Source organism: Neophocaena asiaeorientalis, unplaced genomic scaffold (genome assembly GCF_003031525.2).
Source record: "Neophocaena asiaeorientalis asiaeorientalis breed wild unplaced genomic scaffold, Neophocaena_asiaeorientalis_V1.1 scaffold317, whole genome shotgun sequence".
NCBI classification, from domain to species: domain Eukaryota; kingdom Metazoa; phylum Chordata; class Mammalia; order Artiodactyla; family Phocoenidae; genus Neophocaena; species Neophocaena asiaeorientalis.
Window position 1 is genome coordinate 2115172 of NW_020173114.1, and position 22808 is coordinate 2137979.

General features: G+C 37.4%; 1 protein-coding gene across 1 annotated transcript; it reads right to left on the reverse strand.

The window, feature by feature from the left end:
- GBP6 (guanylate binding protein family member 6) lies at positions 1-22430 on the reverse strand. The gene is made up of 11 exons (XM_024743604.1): positions 22294-22430; positions 10784-11000; positions 9858-9985; positions 7491-7600; positions 7092-7288; positions 5491-5736; positions 4470-4750; positions 3535-3747; positions 2527-2629; positions 1998-2191; positions 1-1046 (listed from the first exon to the last, which is right to left on the reverse strand). Exons 2-11 carry the CDS (start codon positions 10971-10973, stop codon positions 819-821), a joined length of 1890 nt encoding a protein of 629 aa, XP_024599372.1. The 5' UTR covers positions 10974-11000; positions 22294-22430; the 3' UTR covers positions 1-818.
- Positions 22431-22808: the final 378 nt, after the last annotated feature.

The following is a 22808-nucleotide window of genomic DNA, read 5'->3' on the forward strand; positions in this document are numbered from 1 at the left end:
TTAGGATGCAAATTTTATGCTTTCTAGTATTCTGATCCAACTCATTGAACAGACTGATGTCATTTCTAGAAGCAATGAGCAATTTCATCATCTAATAGTCATTTCACATTCCATTTATTATCATTTTTAGTATTATACTTTATGTTTTCTTTGTCATTTGAGAAATGATAATACAAGCTTTCTTTACAAAATTGAAAAGATAGAGGATATAATGAAAAGTGTGTGTCCCCTCCATCACTAATGCCAAGCTGTTCTCCCCAGAAGGAACCAATGATACCACTTTCTAATGAATCTTCCAGAGGCGTCCTATGTGTACATATATATGAGTGCACATAATAATTGCATTTTTTATGGTGAACAGATTATACAAACTGTTTTGTACCTCATTTTTTTCACTCTACTATATATCTTCAAGGTTGTTCTATATTTATACATATAAACCTCCACTATCAATTTTTTTACTGGCTACATAGTATTCCAGTATATGTACATGGAAAATGTATATTACCAATTTATATAGATGGACATTTAAGTAGTTTCCAATCTTTTGCCATTAAAAGGGATGCCTCAACGGGTCTCTTGTATGTATGTATGTATACATATATATGATTTTGCACACATATATTTCCTAAAAGTGAACATGCTATATCAAAGTGTCCATGCATTTATTCTATCTAATGTGGGCCAGACATTGATATTTTCTAGTAACCACTTTTTATATTTAAAGATTTGCTGAATGAAAGTGAAAAGCATTCACACCAAACATAGGCCAGAGCATGTACATATGTTGTGTATCTGTAATTTCTTTAAAAGAAGACCTACTTCGTTTTAAATAGGGAGCTCACACCACTCACAATATGACCAAGAAGTTTGCCTGGAGTGCACAATAGTGAAGAGACCTCTTTGCCAAATTTGTCCAAGACTACTGCCAGCCAGGGAGTATCATCATTTTTAGTATTATCAATCATATTTTTCAAATGATTTATCTCTGCATTCATCTCCTCAGATTTCTTTCTAAATCCTTCTTTAAGCAGAGCTTCCTGGATCTAAAAAAAAAAAAAAAAAAAAGTGAGAGAAGGGAAGTAAAACTTTTTAAATCCCCATTTTTTTTCAAGGATTACATTTTGTCAAACTTTAAAACTTTGCAAAATATCTCTGTTTCACTGCTAAAATTGTTCTTTCTTACTCAGTCATGAAAGGAGAATTCTGTAACACAGAATATCTACTGGTTTGGACCTAAACACTAAGAGAAAGTACAGTTTACAGCCTTACTAATATTCACATACCGTTGGGTTTTGCCAAAAAGCTAAGCCTGACATGAGGACAAATATATGTTCCAGACAAAAAATGAGAGGTGAGAGGTAACCTTGGTCTGATTGCACTAATTCTCAGTCCCACTCAAGATGGTGCGGTCACCCAAATCATAAAAATCTGTTATAAACACATCCAGATGGACAGTGAGAAAATTCCCTCTATGTCACGTGATAGCTTGGGTATCTATCCACACCTGGAGACATTGCAGCAAGTTTAGAAGCCGTTGCCTCTCTATGTTTTTAAGTCTGGACATTTCCAATAGTTTTATGACAGCATAGATCTACCTCAGGGTCTCTGGGTGGTAGCATGGTTCCTGGTAATTGGCAATGATCCTGGTAAAGCAAACCGGTTGCTGTTCATATCAAATATATGTGGTTGGAATATCTGTTTAATGAAGCCTCATGAGATCATTTAAAAATTCTCAAAATGGATATCCAAACACTATTTATATTCTCCAGGGGACTGGGGGGGCCATAATCATGCTGAACTCTCCAGAGTCTACTTATACAGTAGAATTCAAAGGCTTTTTGGAAGGATTCAAAGGCTTCAGGATTTTAATATATCACAAGCAGTAAATGGCAGGGGTGCTTCCCTGCATAGTCTTGCTGTAACCTTCACTCACCCCTTCCTGATGTACAAGGGTAATGACCGTCAAGCACTACTAAGGCCACAGCCTGACCTACCTTCAGCTTATGCTCCAACATCATATTGTGCTCTCTCAGTAGGTTTTCTCTTCCCCTCTCCAGCTTCTCTGTCAGCTGGGCTATGTTTTCCTGGAGACTCCTCTGTCGTGCTTCCGTCTGCTGCTCCAGCTCCTGCAGTTTCTGTTTCAGCAGCTCCTGTTCCCTCTCAGCTGTCTTCCTCCTGGCCTGCTCCTCTGCCCCAAGAAGGTTTTAGAGAGGGATGAAAATAAGGTAAGGACTGATCTCTTACCCTCCTGACCTCAGAGACCAAATAAAATTGGAAAGGGAGGTAGGAAATCTCTGAAATCCGCCCCCCGTGTCCACACCACCAAGAGCACATTTCAGAATGTGATGGGAGAGGCTGTCTGGCTGACATCTAACCATGTCCAACCACAACTCCCCTTGCTGTTTTTGGATGTAGCAGAGCTGTCCCACAGATGGAGAAGAGGCTCCTTCTTCCTTATCAGGAAGGTTTTGCTCTCACACCTGTCAGAGGGAACTGTGGGACGGCCAGAGCCCTACTCCGTACCTGCTACAGCCTTCTCCCCATCACTGAGGGCTTTATCTGCCTGCAAGATGGATTTCTCTATTGCCACCTGTGACAGCAGAAAGTTCTGGAGGACTTCGTTTGCCTGAGGAACCAAGAAGGAGCACAGAACTTAAAATTCCATTGAGGAGATTAGTGCTGCAAAAACAAGTACGTCCATGTAATTTTTGCCTCATGTTTAAAATTCTACAGTGGTTCACTACAACAAGCCTAAGCTCCTTACAACGACCTGTCTTCCTCCAGTATCTAGCCCCGTGCTACTTCCTTCTACCCACTCCAGATTCCAGCCAGTCAGAACTACGTTCAGTTCTACAAACCCAGGATCTCTGGTGCTTTCCCATATTGCTCTTCCCAATGTGAAATACTGCCTCTAAAATGTGCTGCTGTTTTCCTCTGCTACTTGCTGTCTGTAACTTTAGGCAAGTTAGTTTGTTGACAAGTTAGTTGACAATAAGCGTAGATGCTTCTTAATGTTATTTGAAGGATTAAAGAGTCTAGCGAAAGAGCTTAGCATTATGGCTATAGGCAATAACAGTTCAAAATATGTCAGCTGCATTCTTACTATCATTATTACTTTTTTATTATTACATTTGTTACTATCACCTATGTAGCCCATTTTCACAGGTTCACAAGAGTTATAACTTTGTATGCAATTGTCTGTGTATTGGACTTCCTCTCTTGTGATCAGTCTTGAGTACAAAGACTCTGATTTGTGGATCGTCTGCACTTGGCACATCAAAAAGCATGTTGTTGGATGAAGAAATGAACAATTTCTGTTCTGTCTCGTGAACTTTAGAAATCCATAGTCATTTTGGGGGAATGGACATTTCTGCTCAGGAATAAAGAACATTGTATGGACCTCAAGAGCTAAAACTGTCATGATACGCCCATGCTCTCTCATTACCCACACCTGGTGCTGTGCTCTCAGATTTTCAGGAACCCCCCCTTGACTCTATTCTGTAGACTCCCCATGCTCCCCTTATTCCTCACCTTCACTCCTTTCCTGGGCACTTGGCAATACTCGCTTTCAAGCATTTCCTTTGCTTTCCTGTAGAGTTCATGACCTCCAGGAACAGAAAAAGTGCCTCCTGAAATATTTTCCATTAGGGCCTTGGAAAGCTCCTGAAGTTTAGCCTGGCAGTATTTGACAGATGCCTGTTCATTCTGCAGCAAGAAACTCTCCTTCTTATCCTTTATGATTTCCTGCAAGGGAAATGTAGAGAGATGTCACCAGAAGCAAGGAACAGAGGAGATACGTTTCCAAGGAATCTGGTAGAAGGACTGGTGTGACTGTGGTCCTCAGGAGAAAAGCATTCTTTTGGAGTACAGGGAATAAAACAGCAATCACAAGATGTGATCTACTCACAATCTTGAAAACTCTCTGTAAGACCACAGGAAAGTTGCTTAGCCTCCCTTCAGGTTCTTCATCTGAAATGTTGGAGTCACATTATCTAATCTCTGTGGTTCCTTGCAGCTGCAACATTCAGTGATTCTATATTCAATGATACAAGGAGCAACCTACGTTGAAAATGGCCTGGAATGAGGGGCTGATAAGAGAAATTTTGGGTGCTGGTCGTGGGAATGTGTTCACAGGAAAAGAAACCAGCTTCAGAATGACTTTTGGATGCTCTGGACAGCCTTGGAATCCACAGAAGTATTTACTTTATGAAGATATCTATACTGATTTTACATCAGAGATGAGAGACATTTCCAGATAAACTGCCTGAGGCTTGGCAGAAAAAAGAAGGAAATGTAGTCCTTTGAAGCCCTATATCCCTGATGGGAACACAGACTACTTTATCCTTGAGAGAGGGATGAGCCGTGGGTTCAATAAAGGCTCTGCTAGGCTTTTGACAGATGCCTCTTCATTCTGTCATATTCTCCCCTTCTTCAAGAGAAGGGGACAAATAGTAAAGAGAAATTACCGCAAGATTCTTCTGGAATTCCTGATTTTCATCCTTGAAGGAGCACTCCATGAAGATTGCAATGGCTTCCCTCTCACAGGCTGCGTGCACCTCCAGAAGCTCCTGGAGCGTGTCCGTGGGGAGCCTCAGTTGCTGGGCCATCTGCTCACTGTAGTGGTCAGCTGCCTTCTGCACGGCTGCTGAGTTCTCCAGCTGGGCCAGAGTTGTCACTGCGTTCTCCAAACAAGGTACAGCTCCAGTATTGATGGTATCCACATAGGTCACAACCAGAGTCCTCAGACCTGAATAAGCCAGGACATTTAAGGGATAAATATTAAGTTATCAGTCAATAGGCACCAGGATTCTGAGGCTACATTTCTAAGGTCTCACACACACACACACACACACACACACACACACACACACACCACTTCCCCCTTCTACTATCCCTACCTTCATTTCCCTACTGACTCTTCATTTTTATGGTTTTCCAGCCCACAGGGCTGAAAAAAATTAAAAATTTACCTGTATGTAAAATACTAGGGGATATCTGAAATATTGAAAACAAGATAGATTACAGAGGTATTAGATGAGACAGGGTATATCAGATTATATCAGATTATATTTATTCCCAATTCTGGGGCTTTGAATGGATTCTTCAGTGATTTATGGGCTAATATTTATTTTTGGACCACTGTAAACTCCCAAAATATTTTTTGTATTCTCCTTGTGAAGAACACTTACTATACAAGACTTCCCCTGAGAAAATGGAATTTTGTTTTTATACCCAGATAGTGAATTTTTTTCTTAGTGTAGGAATTTTTCAGATCAGTGGAAGCCACAGATTTCAGTGACAAAACTTGCAATTTGGGGGAGAGATTTTTAAATCTCCGAAAGTAAGATAAGTATAAAATATACACATTTTTTCATGGAGTATGAATGTCTGTAGAACCTAAATTCTATACGGAATCACACAAAACTACTGAAAAACACATATATAAAATATTCAATGGTCCCACGGAAATGGGAAAAAGAGTCTCACGGTTCCCAGTGACTGTGATTCCCTCTCTGAGGGTCTTGATTTTTGCATTGGTGAAGATGTAAGAACAGAAATTGTTTGTTTGTTCCAGGAATTTAGGATCCAGTTGGTCTTCAGACACATTCTCAATATCAGCTAGAAGTTCTTTGTCATTTGTTGGCCGGTCAAAGACAAAACATTTCCGTGTTGGAAAGAAATGCCTGATACACTCTCTGGGTAGATTTGATGTTTGGGCTTTGGGATTCTTGCCTGAGGGACAGAAAAACAGAGATTAGACTGGGAAGAGTCTTGGGACAAGGGAGCTAATGGTTTTTACGACAGGGATTTGTGTATCTTTGCTGTCTTCTATGTTTATAACTCCTTTAACATAAACATTCAGTACTTCTATGCACATCAAACTTATACCAATGATGTAACTCTGGAGAGAAATTTGGGGAGACTTCTGATCCAGTAAAAGAAATCTATGGCTGGTATCCCCAGACCCGCACATGGTAGAGTAGTTGTCTATTAGATGTTTACTGAACTAATGGCTAAAAGAATGAAAGGACAAGTGTAACTTTTTGCTCTACTTAATCTCATGTAGGAATTGAGCTGTGGGACTAAAAAGAAGAGCCACAAAAAAGGGATAGTGAACAATATCAGGAATATTAGGAATGACACCAGATTATTTAGGGGAAATGATTTTGATGCTAAAAAATAATTGGTACAGAGTTAGCTAATTTTTAGTAAAAAACACTGAAGGCTAAATGTACCTAAAATGTAATTTTAAGATGTCACCACTAATCAATAACCTCTTTGACATAAAGGATTATATTTGATCTGACAGTTGTCTTCTCCCACCTAGCCAATTTCTCAATAAATATTTAAAGAAAGCATAAATAGAAAAATGAAAACAAAAAGGAATAAATCAGAATTGATATATCTTTCAAGATTTCATCAGATATACCCACTGTAAATGTAACCCATTAAAATAATTTATTAATTTGTAATTAAAGCATGGGTAAATATATGGGAATTAGGAGAAAGGTGTGATATGGAATGTAAAATGAATGTTCTAAAAATTATTGCAAATATTGAAAAGGCATAGATTGAAAAGACACACACTTCTTCAGGATTACTTAGAACATAAAGTCATTTTGTAGATGATATACTATACAGGATTAGAAAGTTCCCTCTTTGAGAAAAATAATACCTAACTATGTGAAATGCACTTTTTTTTTCATTAGATTGACTTTTCATTTTAATTTCATGTCTAACAAGTATCTTGTCAGGTTTTTTTCCTCAACAAAAAAAGCAGAAGCCAAAATAGGGAACTCAAGTGTCTGGTCTTTAGAAGAATTAGCACCCATTGTAATCTGGATGCTAAGTTAAAAATGGTATGAAAAACAAATTGGTTTTGAATAATTTCACTTTACCTTACACTTTACTTTTCTTAAGAGAACTTAGACTCCAGTCCCTAGAGCTTTGCAATACGCTTTCCAGCCACAGTTTCTACAGACTTTGATCGAGTCTCAAATACAAATGCAGCCGCAGAGATGGTGGACGGTGTGTAGTAGATCCCACCCTCTATTGGACCATCCACTGTCCAGGCCATGCTCTGATACCTGGAATCAGCTTCAAGGCATTCTCCAGGTACTCATCTTCTGTGATAGGGTGACCGTTTAACATCAGCTCCAGGGTGAAATCCCGTACAGTCCAGATAAAGTCTGGAAAGAAACTCACAAACTCTGTGGAATCTTCTAGTACACCAGGTCTTGAAGAGGACTTGACCCTGATGAGTTCTGTGAGCTCTGTCACATAACTAGGAACTTGGTTAAGGAAAAGAAAACCCCTACACACAATTCCCACATTTCCCTAATTAAAAAGTATTATAATCACTCTCTTTTGCCGTGAGTCCCCTCCACTCCACTAAAGGCAGCTAAATAACAGGGAAGGAGAAACTGACTCTATCTCCATTCCCAAAAACTCAATGAAACTTGGTGGTTCAGTTCCTGGAAGGATACTGCAGTTGTTCCAAGGCCTGGTGGTTGATGGTGTTCATACTGTTGTAGACAAAGCTGCTACATAGAAGCACAGCCAGGGCAAAGATCCACGAGTCACTCTTAGGGTCACCCTAGAAAGCACATTTGAACACGAGACTTAGGAGTTTACTCCTAAATTAGAAATTCATTCATACACTTATTCTATCATATTTTCATTTATTATTTCAGCTGACATACTCACCATGCAAAGAAATTGTTTGAAGAGAAACATAAATACAGATAACAGCTTTGACAATTACAAAGACATTTTTATGTTTCCAATTTTTTCATATATAAAATCCTTCTTATCTTCATAGTGCTTTCCTTCCCCTCAATTGGATGAAGTAAAATAACATATACATAAAATCTAGTACAGTACTTGGTGTGTAATTATGTATTCAATGATGACTGTTAGCACTTATTTATTCTACAAATATTTATTAATCATAGCCCATATAAAATATACCACAGTTGGCATAACTGGGTATTTAAATTATATCCCGTCAGTAAATATCTGCAAGAAGTTACTGAATGCTCCCTACTGTTTCTTAGATTTCAAAAAGCCATGTTAAAAATGACAGTTATTCCTTTCAAGATGCCTATTTCAAAGCAGTGACAAACATCCATAACAATAAATGCAACAAAGATGACAATACCTATAAAAAGCTTACATCTTAGTAGTGTATATAAGCAGTTGAGCTTATAGCTATAATGTTAAGTTAAAATTTGTTTGTCAAGGAAGAATAGAGCTATGAAAGCTGGAGAAAGAATCTATGATATGAAAGCCTCCTCAAAGTCTTGAACTGAGTATTAAAGAATTGGCTGAATGTGGAATTGAAGAAATGAAGGTGGTCCCATAGATAGAAACACTCACAGAAGCAAAATTAGACATGGGAGAATACAGGGGTCTTGTAATGAAAATAGAGTCATTTCATCTGACTGGAGCAGAGGTTGAGTGGAGAAGTACATTTGAGCTCTAGTGCAGCCTGATGAAGGGCCTTAAAGGCCAGGCTAATTTGTTTGCATAAATCATAGCACTGTCTAAGTAATAGCATAAATCCAGAGATCATTTCTACTATAACAGTTGTGAAGCTATTCCCTAGAACAAATGCAAAAACTGTGATTCATGTCAAGAAGAGTCTATATTGGAGTTTGGGGGGGAAATAGTCTATTCATCACTTTATTTCCCCAAAATGCAACTTTTAAAAATAATCAATTAGGATAAGAAGAAGTGGTATTTATGACAAACAATAAATTATTTCAACAACAAGACTATATCATTGCTTGATATATGATTTTAAAATAAATACAGAATTTCTAATTCTCCTTTGGGAAGAAATAGAAAGCTATAGAAATTTAGATACTATTTCCAAATAAGTCTCAAAGTAAGTGGAAAAAAAGTAATTTATTTCATCCATTAGTAGAAAGCTAAAATACCAAAAATCCATCTTAAAATGTTTCTTGTAGGACAAACACATGCCTTTATAGAAACAGCACATTCAGAGGTATCTTACAGCATTCTACAATGCTCTGTGAGTAGTTGATGAACTTCATCATAGAAAATATAAACCCATATCTTAACTCTAACCCTCAAATACATTCTTCATCTGGTAGCTAAGAAGGTGAATCAGAAAACTTTCCTCACTCCCAGGTTGATGTTTCTCCACTTTCTTACCAAGACATCCTTACACTTAACTGTAAATTATGGAAACTGTGAGGTGCTGCCTGGATCACCTTTCAAGACTGAAGGACTTAGTCCCCCCGCTGTTGGGAGTGCTGGTGAAAGACAGTCTTCAGGTGTCAGGCCTCTTAATTAGAAAGGCTTCCAGAGCAGGCTTCCAATAATTTATCAGCACCCTTGTCCCAGCTCAGGATAACTCAAAAGGACGGTTCAATCTAGAGCTCACATGGAATTGACAGAAGTTGGAGATTGCAATGCAGCACTTCTTCCTCTCTCCAACCTGCTTCTTTACCAATCATACTTTATTAAACCCGACTGCATATGTGTGGCCTTGTCAACTGGACTAAAGACTCTTTGAGTACAGGACCTTTATTTTGGTCAGTGATATCTACAGTACTAAGTTCAAAGGTCTAGAATTCAGTTGTTCAACAATTATTTATTAAATGTAATCAAGTCATCCACACAGTGCCAAGAAATAAAAGATTTTATCTAACATACCATGATACCTTACCTAGAAGTGAGATTCAGACAAACCATAGTCTGCCTCCTTTACTATAGGTGATTTCTAGACTTTACAAATAGACAACAGCAGTTAAATGTCTATGATCGTCAAGCAATAAGGAGAAAATCTAGAATAAAAAGGATTTATCTGTGATTTTCTGCCTTACTTTTTCCACATCGCCCAGGCCCTCTGTGTCCAGAAGGACCAGGGTATGGTCTGACTTGGAAGGGTGAGGCACACACCACATCCAGATGCCCTTTGTTTTAGACTGCACTGTAGAGCCCAGAGGGAAACCTGCAAGGGGAGGGGAGAAAGCAACATTCAGTTACAGCAGATAATCTAAGCAGCCCAGGGGCTACAAAGTCAGACTTACTGGAGTTTAAGTACCCCAGCATACAACATGGTGCTTTCTCTATTTCCTCAAGAATGTCCTACTTTGTCTGTCACCTGTTTCAAGGAGGAGGGGATATTAATTGTGAGAATTATGCCAAGCAAGGGATCAACAAGGAGACAAAGAGGTATCCATGAATCAGACAAAACAGAGGTCTCAGATAACCATAAGAAGAGTATTTTGAAAGAATGGTGAGGTTCAGAGACAGAGAGAAGTGGATTGCAGTAAAATATGGGTAGGTAAAAAAGTGGAAAAAAGAAATTGAGATTATATTTTTTGCCAGACAAAATAACTTTTGAAAAGGGGAAGAGGTATTAGCTACAATAGGATATGAAGTCCAGGAAGGATTTTTAAGATAATATATAATGAAACATCTTTATATGTTGATGAGAATATTCCATAGAAAAGCAAAATGTGTTTCGAGAGAGAGAAGACACAATCGCAAGAGCCCAGTACTTAAGCAGGTAGAAGAAGGTAGGATTTTTTGCATACATAGGAGAAACATTGCTTTATAGGAATAAAACAAAAAATATGATAACAGATCACAATAAGGTAGTGATTTAGTGGTGAGAATTAGAAGTGAAACGGTGGTTTATTGAGAGGAATTTGGCTCTCCCTTCACATGACCAGGGAAGAAAATTAAGAGGCTGAGATATCAGCTAGAGTCAAACAAATGGATCCTGACCAAATACAACACTCACCATTGTTCTGTCCTGTAAGACGGTTCATCAAGTAGGATTTGCCTGTACGATACAGTCCTACAATGGCCACGACCACCAATGGCTGTGAAATCTTCTCAAGAATCTGTAGAGCTTCCTGGTTCACTGACAGCAGCTCATTGTCATGTTCCACCAGACAAATGGGGTCCATCATGTTGGGTCCAGATGCCATGGCAACCTGCTAACTTAGAAGTGCTTCCTAGTAGAAATAAGATTATAAAGTCATTCCCTAACTCAGAGTCATACAAGCATTTGTCAACGTTGGACTTGGTAAGAATTCTGTACTTTCCATGAGATGAAAGCTAACCTAGAATTAGCAGACTACAGAGGTTTTCCTCCATCATTCCCTCAAATCTCTGATGAGGTTTGTAGTGAAACACTGGCTATTATCACTCTCTATAGTTTTACTTCAATAATAATAATAAAATTCAAGTTATTGTTACTACACACGGAAGGCCTACGATATACCAAGCCCTATGATACATAAAGTACATACCCACCTAAACTCATACTTAAAAGAACCAATCATGATATTAGAGACATGGAACATTCAGCTTCATCCCCCAACCTCTGGGGATCAGAGAAGAGCTGAAAGTTGCATAATCATCAATGACTAATTGTTTAATCAACCATCCCTATTTAATGAAGACTTCATTTAAAAAACTGAAAAACCCTAATTAAAAGGGTTCAGAGAGATTCTGACTTGATGACCATGGAGGTGGTCAAAGGATGGCATGTCTAGAGGGGACATGGAAGCTCCACAACCTTTTCTTACCTTTCTCTATGCATTTCTTCTATCTTGCTGTTCCTGGGTTGTATCCTTTTTTAATAAACCAGTAATCTAGTAAGTAAACTGTTTTTCCTGATTTCTGTAAACCATCCTAGCAAATTATTGAACCTGAAGAGGAGATGGTGGGAACCTCCAATGTATAGCCAGTTAGAAGTCCAGGTGACAACCTAGACTTGCAATTGGCATTTGAACTGGGGGCCAGTCTTGTGGGACTGAGCCCTTAACCTGTGGGGTATGGACTAACTCTTGGAAATTAGTGTCAGAAGTGCTTAGTGTGAAAAAAGTGCCCAGATATGTGGTGACCAGAAGTGAAGTATGGAGAACAGAAAGTTGAGAGGAGAAATTGAATTTTTCCTTTTCAGGGTGGAGACAAACAATAGATGATCAAAAGACCCAAGGAGAGAAACTTTGGGAAATTAAGATATTTAAAAGCAGCATATACAGGGGAAAACTGAAAAGGCACACACAGATTCAGGGAAGATGCATGCTCAGAAAAGCCTAAAAAGACTTTATGGTTTCTCCTTAGCTTAATCCCAAGCCTCAAAACCAAGGGCCAGCTTAGTGAAAGAATTCCTTGGCACAAAGCCAGTATGCAAAGAATGGGAAAGTTAGCTGTTTTTATAAATGCCCAATTTTCAACAAAACAAAAATCACAAGGCATACAAAGAAATGTATGCCCATTCAAGGCATACAAAGAAAATGTGGCCCTTTCAAAGGAAGAAAATAAAGTAGTATGAAACATCCCTGAAGAAATACATGCACTAAGTGTTCTAGGCAAAGACTTTGAAATAACTTTCTTAAATATGCTCAGAAAGCTAAATGAAAACACAAAGAGCTAAAGAATACCAGAAAAACAATATGTGGGGACTTCCCTGATGGCCCAGTGGTGAATAATTTGCCTTCCAATGTAGGGGCCACAGGTTTGATCCCTGGTTGGGGAACTAAGATCTCCCATGCTGCAGGGCAACTAAGCCCATGTGCCTCAACTACTGAGCCCATGCGGCACAACTAAAGAGCCCGCATGCCTCAACTACAGAGCCCACGCGTTCTGGAGCCTGCACACCACAACTAGAGAGCCTGCGCAGTGCAACTACTGAGCCCATGTGCTATGCAGCCCGTGCACTACAACTAGAGAGAAGCCTGCATGCCACAACGAAAGATCCCACATGCCGCAACTAAGACCTGAGACAGCCAAACGTTAAAAAAATAAATAAATAAGCTGTAACTCCATCCCACCCACACATTTCTAAAAAGAAAGCAAAAGAAAGAAAAGAAAAACAATATGTGAACAAAATTTTAAAATCAACAAAGTGATAAAAATAATAAAAAGGAACCCAGTAGAAATTCTGAAACCGGAAAATACAATAACTGAATTTAGAAAATTTCTAGAAGGGATCAGACTTATGCAGTCAAAAGAAAGAATCAGCAAACTTAAAGCTAAGATATCTGAAGTTATAAAGTCTCAGGAGCAGAAGGAAGAAAGAATTTTTTAAAGTAATATAGCCTAAGAGATTTATGGGATATTGTCAAGTAGACAGATACATGCATTACAGAAGTCACTGAAGCATAAGCAGAGAGGCAGGGCAGAGAGATTCTTTGAGGAAATAATCACTAAAAATTCCCAATGTTATGAAAAAACATGAATCTACAAATGCAAGAAGTTCAACAACTCAAATAGGATAAATAATTAGAGACCCATGCTGAAACGTATTATAATAAAACTGTCAAAAGACAAAGAGAGAATCTTGAAAGCAACAAGAAAGAAGCAACTCATCACAACCCACCACCCAAAAGAATTCGAAAGAGAAGAACAAACAAAGCCCAAAGTCAGCAGAGGGAAGGAAATAATAAAGATCAGACAGGAAATAAATAAAATAGAGATCAAAAAACAATAGAAAAGATGAACAAAACCAAGAGCTGGCTTTTTGAAAGGATAAACAAAATTGACAAACCTCTAGCCAGGCTCACCAAGAAAAAAAGAGAGGACCGAAATAAACAAAAAAGAAATGAAAGAGGAGAAATAACAACTGCAACCTAAGAAATATGAAATAACATAAATGGATACTATGAATAATTATATGCCGACAAATTGAACAACCTGGAAGAAACTGACAAACTTCTAGAGACATAGAGACTGCCAAGTCTGAGTCAAGAAAAAACAGACAATTTGAACAGACCAATCACTAGAAGTGAAATAGAATCTGTAAAAACAAACAAACAAACAAAAAATCTACCATAAAACAAAAATCCAGGACTGGATGGCATCACTGGGGAATGCTACCAAACATATAAAGAAGAACTTATACCTATCCTTCTCTAACAATTCCAAAAATTGAAGAGGGAACACTCCCAAATTCATTCTATGAGGCCACCATTTCCCTGATACCAAAACCAGACAAAGGCACCACAAATAAAGAAAATTACAGGCCAATATCTTTGATGAATATATATGCAAAAATCCTCAACAAAATATTAACAAACTGAAATCAACAATGCATAAAAAGAATCATACACCATGATCAAGTTGGATTCATTCCAGTGTCACAAGTATGGTTCAATACAGACAAATCAATGTGTTACACCACATTAACAAAAGGAAAGACAAAAATCACATGATCAATTCACTAGATGCAGAAAAAGCATTTGACAAAATTCAATATCCATTCATGATAAAAACTCTTGTCAAAGTGGGTATAGAGGAAGCATATCTCAACATAATAAAGTCCATTTACGAGAAACCCATAGCCAACATAATACTTAACGGTGAAAACTTGAGAGCCTTCCCACTAAATTCAGGAACAAGACAAGGATGCCCACTCTCATCACTTCTCTTCAACATAGTATTGGAAGTCCTAGCCACAGCATTCAGACAAGAAAAAGAAATAGAATGTATCCAAATTGGAAAGGAAGAGGTAAAATTGTCACTATTTGCAGATGACATGATACTCTCTGTATAGAGAACCCTAGAGCCTCCACCCAAAAACTATTAGAACTAATAAATAAATTCAGCAAGGTTGCAGGATACAAGATTAATATACAGAAATCTCCTGGATTTCTATACACTAATAAAGAAATATTAGTATGAGAAAATAAAGAAATCTCATTTAAAATCACATCAAAAATAAAATAAAATATCTAGGAATAAACTTAACAAAGAAGTTGAAGACTATACTCTGAAAACTATAAAATATTGATGTAGGAAATGAAGATGATTCAAAGAAATGGAAAGACATCCAGTGCTCTTGGATTGGAAGAATTAATGTTATTAAAATGGCCATACTACCAAAGCAATCTACAAATTTAATGCAATCTCTATCAAAGCATTTTTCACAGAACTAGAGCAAACAATCTGAAAATTTATATGGAACCATGAAAGATCCTGAATTGCCAAAGCAATCCTGAGAAAAAAGAGCAGAGTTGAAGGTATAACCCTCCCAGCCATCAGACTACACGACAAAGCTACAGTAATCAAAACAGCATGGTATTGGCACCAAAAAACAACACGTAGCTCAATGGAACAGCATAGAGACCCCAGAAATAAGCCCACACTCATATGGTCAATTAATCTGTGACAAAGGAGGAAAGAATATACAATGCAGAAAAGACAGTCTTTTCAACAAGTGGTATGGTGAAAACTGGAAAGCCACATGTAAAATAATGAAATTAAAACATTCCCTCACACCACATACATAAATAAATTCAGAATGGTTTAAAGACCTAAATGTAAGACGTGAAACCTTGAAATTCCTAGAAGAGAACATAGGTGGAACATTCTGACATCAATTGTAGCAATATTTACTTAGCTCAGTCTCCTAAGTCAGAAGAAATCAAAGCAAAAATAAACAAATAAGACATAATTAAATTTAAAAGCTTTTGCATAGCAAAGGAAACCATCAACAAAACGAAAAGACAACCTACAGAATGGGAAAAAATATTTGCAAATGATGTGACCAACAAGGGGTTAATATCCAAAATATACAAACAACTCATAAAACTCAACCTCAAAAAGCAAACAGTTCAATCAAAAAGTGCACAGAAGACTTGAGTAGACGTTTTTCCAAAGAAGATATACAGATGGCTAATAGGAACATGAAGAAATGCCCAACATCACTAATTACTAGAGAATTGCAAATCAAAACCACAATGAGCTATCACCTTACACCAGTCAGAATGGCTATCATCAAAAAGATCACAAATGACAAATATTGGAGAGGATGTGGAGAAAGGGGAACACTCATACACTGTTGGTAGGAATGTAAATTGATGCAACTATTAAGGAAAACAGCATAGAGATTCCTTAAGAAACAAAAAATAGAACTACCATATGATCCAGCAATCCCATGCCTGGGTATATATCCAGAAAAAATGAAAACTCTAATTCAAAAAAGATACATACACTCCAATGTTTATAGCAGCACTGTTTACAATAGTTAAGGCATGGAAGCAAACCAAGTGCCCATCAACAGATGACTGGATTAAGAAGTTGTAGTATATAGACAATGGAATATTATTTGGCAGTAAAAAGAATGAAATACTGCCATTTGCAGCAACATGGATGGACCTAGAGAATATTGTGTTTAGTGAAATAAGTGAAACAGAGAAAGACAATATCAGTTATGTGTGGAAACTAAAAAATAATACAAATGTGAATGTATATTCAGAAAAAAATACAGAAACAAAGTCACAGATGTAGAAAACAAACTTGTGGTTACCAAAGGGAGAGAAAAGAGGGGAGGAACAAATTAGGGGTATAGGACTAACAGATAAAAAGTACTACATATAAAATAGATAAGCAACAAGGATATACTGTATAGCACAGGGAATCACACCCATTATCTTATAATAACCTTTAATAAAATATAATCCACAAAAATACTGAATCATTATGCTGTATGCCTGAAACTAACACAATATTGTAAACTAACTATACTTCAACTTTTTAAAAAAAAATTTTTTTTAAGAAAAAAGAACTCTTTCCATAAAAACTGCTCTCAAAATTGAGGTAGAGCTTAAGACATTTCCAGGTAAAGAAAAGCTGAGATATCCATTACTACTAGACCTGTCCTGGTAGAAATGCTAAAGGGTTGAAATAAAGGATACTAGACAGTAACCAGAAAACTATATGAATATAGAAAGATCTCTGGGAAAGGGAATTTATCAGTAAATATAAAAACCTGTATTATTGTAATTTGGGGTTTAATTACACTATTTTCTACAGTGTATAAGAAACAAATACATAAAAATTATAAATCTATGTTAATGGATAGACAATACATAAAGATGTAATTTTGTCATTAATAACATAAAGAGAAGGAAGGAAGAGCAATGAAAAAGTAGAGTTTTTGTATGCATTTGAACTTAAGTTGGCACCTTTTCAAAATAGATATTATAAGAGTGTTACTGTAATCACCTCAGCCATCACTAAGAAAATATCTATAGAATATACACAAAAGGAAATGCAAAGGGAATCAAAATATGTCACTACAAAAAAATCAACTAAACATAAAAGAAGGCAGAAATGAAGAAAATGAGAAACAAAAAGCAATAAGACATATAGAAAATAAATAAGAAAATGGCAAAAATAAGTTCTTCCATATCAGTACTAACTTTAAATGCAGATAGATAAAACTCCCCCTAACAAATGTAAATGGATTAACTCTCCAATGAAAAGGCATAGATTGGCAGAATGGATTTTTTAAAAAAGTGCTCCAACTACATGTTGTCTAACTCACTTTAGATCTAAGGACACACACAGGTTAAAAGTGAAAGAATGGAAGAAGATATTCTGTGCAAATCGCAATGAAAAGAGGGCTGGGGTGGTTATACCTGTATGAGGCAAGAGAGAATGAATGTACTTCAAACATTATTAAAAGAGACAAAGAAGGACATCATGAATAGGTAAAAGAGTCAAGTCACTAGAATATAAAACAATTCTAAATATATATGCCTCAAACATCAGAGCTCCAAAATATATGAAGCAAGCATTGACAGAATTGAGCAACAGAGCACTCAAGAATAACAGGAGACTTTAAAACCCTACTTTCAATAATGGGTAGAAAAACCAGACAGAAGATCAATAACAAAATAGAGGACTTGAACAACACTACAGATTAGTTGGACCTAACAGACATATATGGCACACTCCTATTCAACAACAGGAGAATACACATTTTCCCAGGTGTGCATGGAATACTTCCAAGGATAGACAATATTTTGGGCCACAAAACAAACCTTAAATTTTAAAAAGTCTGAAATCATACAAAGTACCTTTTCTGATCACAGTGGAATAAAACTAGAAACTAATAGCTAGAGTAAAACTGGAAACCTCACAAGCATGTGGAAAATAAACAACACACTCTTAACCAACGGGTCAAAGAAGAAATTCCAAGAAATATTAGTTAATATTTAGAGACAAATGAGAATGAAAGCACAACATAACAAAACTTATAATATGTAGCAAAAGCAATACTAAGATGGAAAGTTATAACTGTAAATAATTGCAATAAAAAAGAAAAAACCTCAAGTCAACAACCTAAGTTTACTACTTAAGTAACTAGAGAAAGAAACAAGGTTCAGGGCTAGCAGAATGAAGGAGATAATAAAGATTAAGCAGAAATAAACAACAGAAAAGCAATAGACAAAATTTAAAAAAGCAAGCATTGGTTCTTCAAAAAGATCAGCAAAATTGACAAACCTTGAGCTAGACTGACTAAGAAAAAAAGAGAAGTCATATTACTAAAAACAGATATCAAAGTGGGATACTTCTTGGACGATGGCGGAAGAGTAAGACGCGGAGATCACCTTCCTCCCCACAGATACACCACATCTACACGTGGAACAACTCCTACAGAATAAAGATTTATAAATTAAAAAAAAAAACAGCAAAAAAAATGTGATTCATAAATAAGCAAAGGACCTGAACGGACATTTCTCCAAAGATATACAAATAGCCAATAGACACATCAAAGGATGCCTAACATCACTAATCATTAGGAGAATATGAATCAAAAGCACAATGAGATACCACCTCACACCAATTATGGTGGCTATTACCAAAAAAAAAAAGGCAAACAAGTGCTGGCCAGGATGTAGAAAAATTGGAACCCTTGTGCATTGCTGGTGGGAATGTAAAATGATGCAACCACTGTGGAAAACACTATGGTGGTTCACCAAAAAATTGAACATAGAACTACTATTTGATCCAGCAATTCCACTTCAGGGTATATACACAAACGTATTAATAGCAGGGACTTGAACAGATATTTGTACACCAATGTTCACAGCAGCAGTATCTAAATTAGCCAAGAGGTGAAACAACGCAAATGTCCATCAAGGGATGAATGGATAAACAAAATGTGGCAAGTCATACAATGGAATATTATTCAGCTATAAAAAGAATGAAATTCTAATATGTTACATTGATGAACCTTGGAGACATTATTCTAACTGAAATAAGCCAGACACAAAAGGAAAAATATAATATGATTCCTCTTATGTGAGCTACCTAAAATAGTCAAATGCATAGACAGTAAGTAGAATAGTGTCTAGCACGGGCTGCAGGGAGAGGGAATGAGGAGTTATTGCTTATTTAAAGGGTACTGAGTTCCCAATTGGGATGGTGAAAATATCTGGAGATGGATAGTGGTGATAGTTGCACAACTATGTGAATGTACTTAGCACCACTGAACTAAGTAAAATGGTTAAAATGGTAAATTTTATGTTAAATATATTTTTTCTCAATAAAAAGTTAAAAAAAAAAGCAGACAATCTATTTTTCTGTGCCATGCTACTGCAACCAATTAATTGGCAGAATTAATTGCAAATTAATTGCAAATTATTTGCAACTGCAAAGACATTGGTTATCCTATAAGTTCCTTTATCAATAACCAGTGGTAGCTTTCAAGTGACCATCATACACCGAAATGTGCTAACACTTTAGTGTGATCCTACGTGCTCATCTTTTACCTGCAGGTATAGAAGAGCGTTAAGTAGAAGAAGCAGCAGCTGTGTGGGAATGAGGTCAATAAAAAGGATGCAGCCTCCCTTTCAAAAAGAGAAGGCAGGAGACAGGAGAATGTCTTGTATCTTAAGGGATTCAGGCTGAAGTACTTAGCTGAGAAAGGTCAGGTTTTTTTGCAACTTAGTCCCAGAAATGAGAATACGAATAAAAATGCAAATATCATTTTATATCACATTGAGAGAGATATACATATATTTAGAGAGAGAAAGCAAATCTAGCAAGAGATCACCACTGGGTAAAGCTAGGTGAAAAGGATATGGGATTTCCTTGTCATTGTTTTTCAAGGCAAAGTTTGATTTGAAAAATTAAGTATTAAAAGCACAATTATACCATGGGTCTCCTAGCATATTTTTGATTGCTATTATATTAAAAGTTTCCTATAATATCTATGCATGTTTCATTATCAGAATATATAAACATGATATAATATTCAAATATCTCAAATATTCAGTTTTATATTCATAGGTCAAGTATTCAAGATACATCTAATATTATCAAAAAAAAAACCCCGAGAAAACAGCTCTATCAGTTACTACTCATGTGGCCTTAAACAAGGAGTCTCACCTAGCTAAACCTAAATTTTTAAAGATTGGGGGGGTGGTGGTGGTGGGATGAACTGGGAGACTGGGATTGACATATATACACTAATATGTATAGAATAGATAACTAATAAGAACCTGCTGTATAAAAATAAATAAATTAAATTAAATTAAAAAAAAGATAATTATAGGGGTAATGTGAGAAAAATTATAGGTCCCGCCTGGAGAATGTTTTGATAATAAAATTAAATACTATAAGCTTATATCTGAGCATAGCATGTGACACAAAATAGGATTTCAGTACATGTTTGTTGAATTAGATGGAGATTTATCTATAATAATTGCACTGAACAAGTTGGTCCATTGGGTGCATTTGAACACAGTCTGTTACTGTGTTACTAAGAAACAAGGTCTACAAATAGAAATTTTTTATCAGAGCAAAGCAGCAAGCAAATTCAAACACTGCTCCTGCACCATCTCCTTTTGTCTAATTCTTCAGTGTGGGGAGTAAAGAATACAAAGGAAAACATGGGCCTCTAGCAGCTACATTATAATTTCTGCAGTTGTCCAGTCCCCTCTTTAGAGTGAAGACTAAAGGAAGCTGTAGGAAGATGTGAGAGGAATAACTGCAAACAACTTTATATATGGAACAAGGTCATGAAGAACCTAGGGGCAAGATGGGAATAAAGACGCAGACCTACTAGAGAATGGACTTGAGGACACAGGGAGGGGGAAGGGTAAGCTGGGACAAAGTGAGACAGTGGTAGTGTATATATGTACATATATACACTACCAAATGTGAAATAGATAGCTAGTGGGAAGCAGTCGCATAGCACAGGGAAATCAGCTTGGTGCTTTGTGACCAGCTAGATGGGTGGGATAGGGAGGGTGGGAGGGAGGGAGACGCAAAAGGGAAGAGATATGGGGATATATGTGTATGTATAACTGATTCACTTTGTTATAAAGCAGAAACTAACACACCACTGTAAAGCAATTATACTCCAATAAAAACGTTAAAAAAAAAAAAAGACCCCACCCTTTCAAAGGGCTAAAAATAAGATAAAAGTGGGAATCAAAAAACCCTGCAGGGGTGCCCCACACTCTCCTCTGAGTGTTTCCTTTTGCCTTTGCCTCAGTAAACTGCTTCTTTGTTCTCTTTGCTCCAAAAAAACAAAAAACAAAAAAAACAGATCTGTGATTTCTTAGCTGTGAATAGGCTACAGAATTTTTAACTTCAATTAACAAAGTACAACTGTTCAGTCCTGCTCAGGAGTGGTTTTCAAAATTTGATCTACAGAAGAATCATCCAGAAGGGTTGTTAAACCCAGATTGTATAGATTTTTTAAATGCTGCAAAAGACTCCAATGTAACTATGAAAAACAAACCAACAAACACAGGGCATGGGGGAGAAGAGAGAGGGAAGAGAGAGAGGAGGGGGAGCCAGAGAGACAGAAGGAAAAAGAGAGAGTTTTGAAGATATTTTTAATTTTTAACTAATAAAATATCAGCTATGTGGGGACTAAATTTATCTCTACATAGATATTTTCAGAGCTCTCGCTACGAAGCTTTCTTAAGTATGACTGATAGAAAGATTAAAAGAAACAATCTCTTCAGATGATAATTGCCTATAACCTCCTTGCCAGAAACTGTCTTTTTTTTTATTTTGCTGTACGCGAGCCTCTCACTGTTGTGGCCTCTCCCGTTGCGGAGCACAGGCTCCGGACGCGCAGGCTCAGCGGCCATGGCTCACGGGCCCAGCCACTCCGCGGCATGTGGGATCTTCTCGGAGCGGGGCACGAACCCGTTTCCCCTAGCATCGGCAGGCGGACTCTCAACCACTGCGCCACCAGGGAAGCCCTGCAGAGACTGTCTTATTCTGTGAATTCTAATGCCAGCCACAGAGCTGGATAAAGCAAGACAGGCAAACTCCCATGAGGACTCTTTCGAGGAGCAGCACATCCAGGGAGACAGAGTGTGCCCGTCACTTTGCAGACCTCTTGCAGATCCAGAGAAGCTGAGCGTCCTCCAAACTGAAGCCAGCCATAGACCTCTGCACCCCAGACAATAGGCAACCTGCCCTCTCTCAATTGTCACTTTGAATCAGAAATCAAATTGGGGTTGCACATAAAAGAGATAGACATACCTGCTCCACACACACCAAGAACAGTTCCAGTTGCCTCTCACACCTTGCTCACTTGCTCCTTGCACCTTTCTGTCCCTCCTTTATCAAAGCTAAAACAGACTGAGCAAGCCAGTCTCCCCTTCCAGTACAGTAACGGGATAAAACTGAAATTGAAAGTAATTCACGCTGTTTTTGAGACAGCAGAGTCATGCCAGATTTAGTGACTACAGCACAAATATGGGTGTGGGGTGCAAGGTGAGAGGAAGTTAGAAAAATCCAGTCACCCAACAGCTGCATCCTAACACATTCCACCAGCTTTCTTTGGGCCTCCCCACATTGAAGACTTCCCTGGCCTCTCTTCTTGATACACCTCTCTCCCTGGTGTAAGGTTGCTTATGGTGGCTTACGTCTCCTTGACAAACAAGAAAATTAGAAAATCCATGGCACAAATGTAAACCAAGTATATTTCAAGTATTTTTCGCTTAGCGAGGATTCCTGAGTGCTTTGTTTAGTGAAGAGCTCTTAATATTTTTACC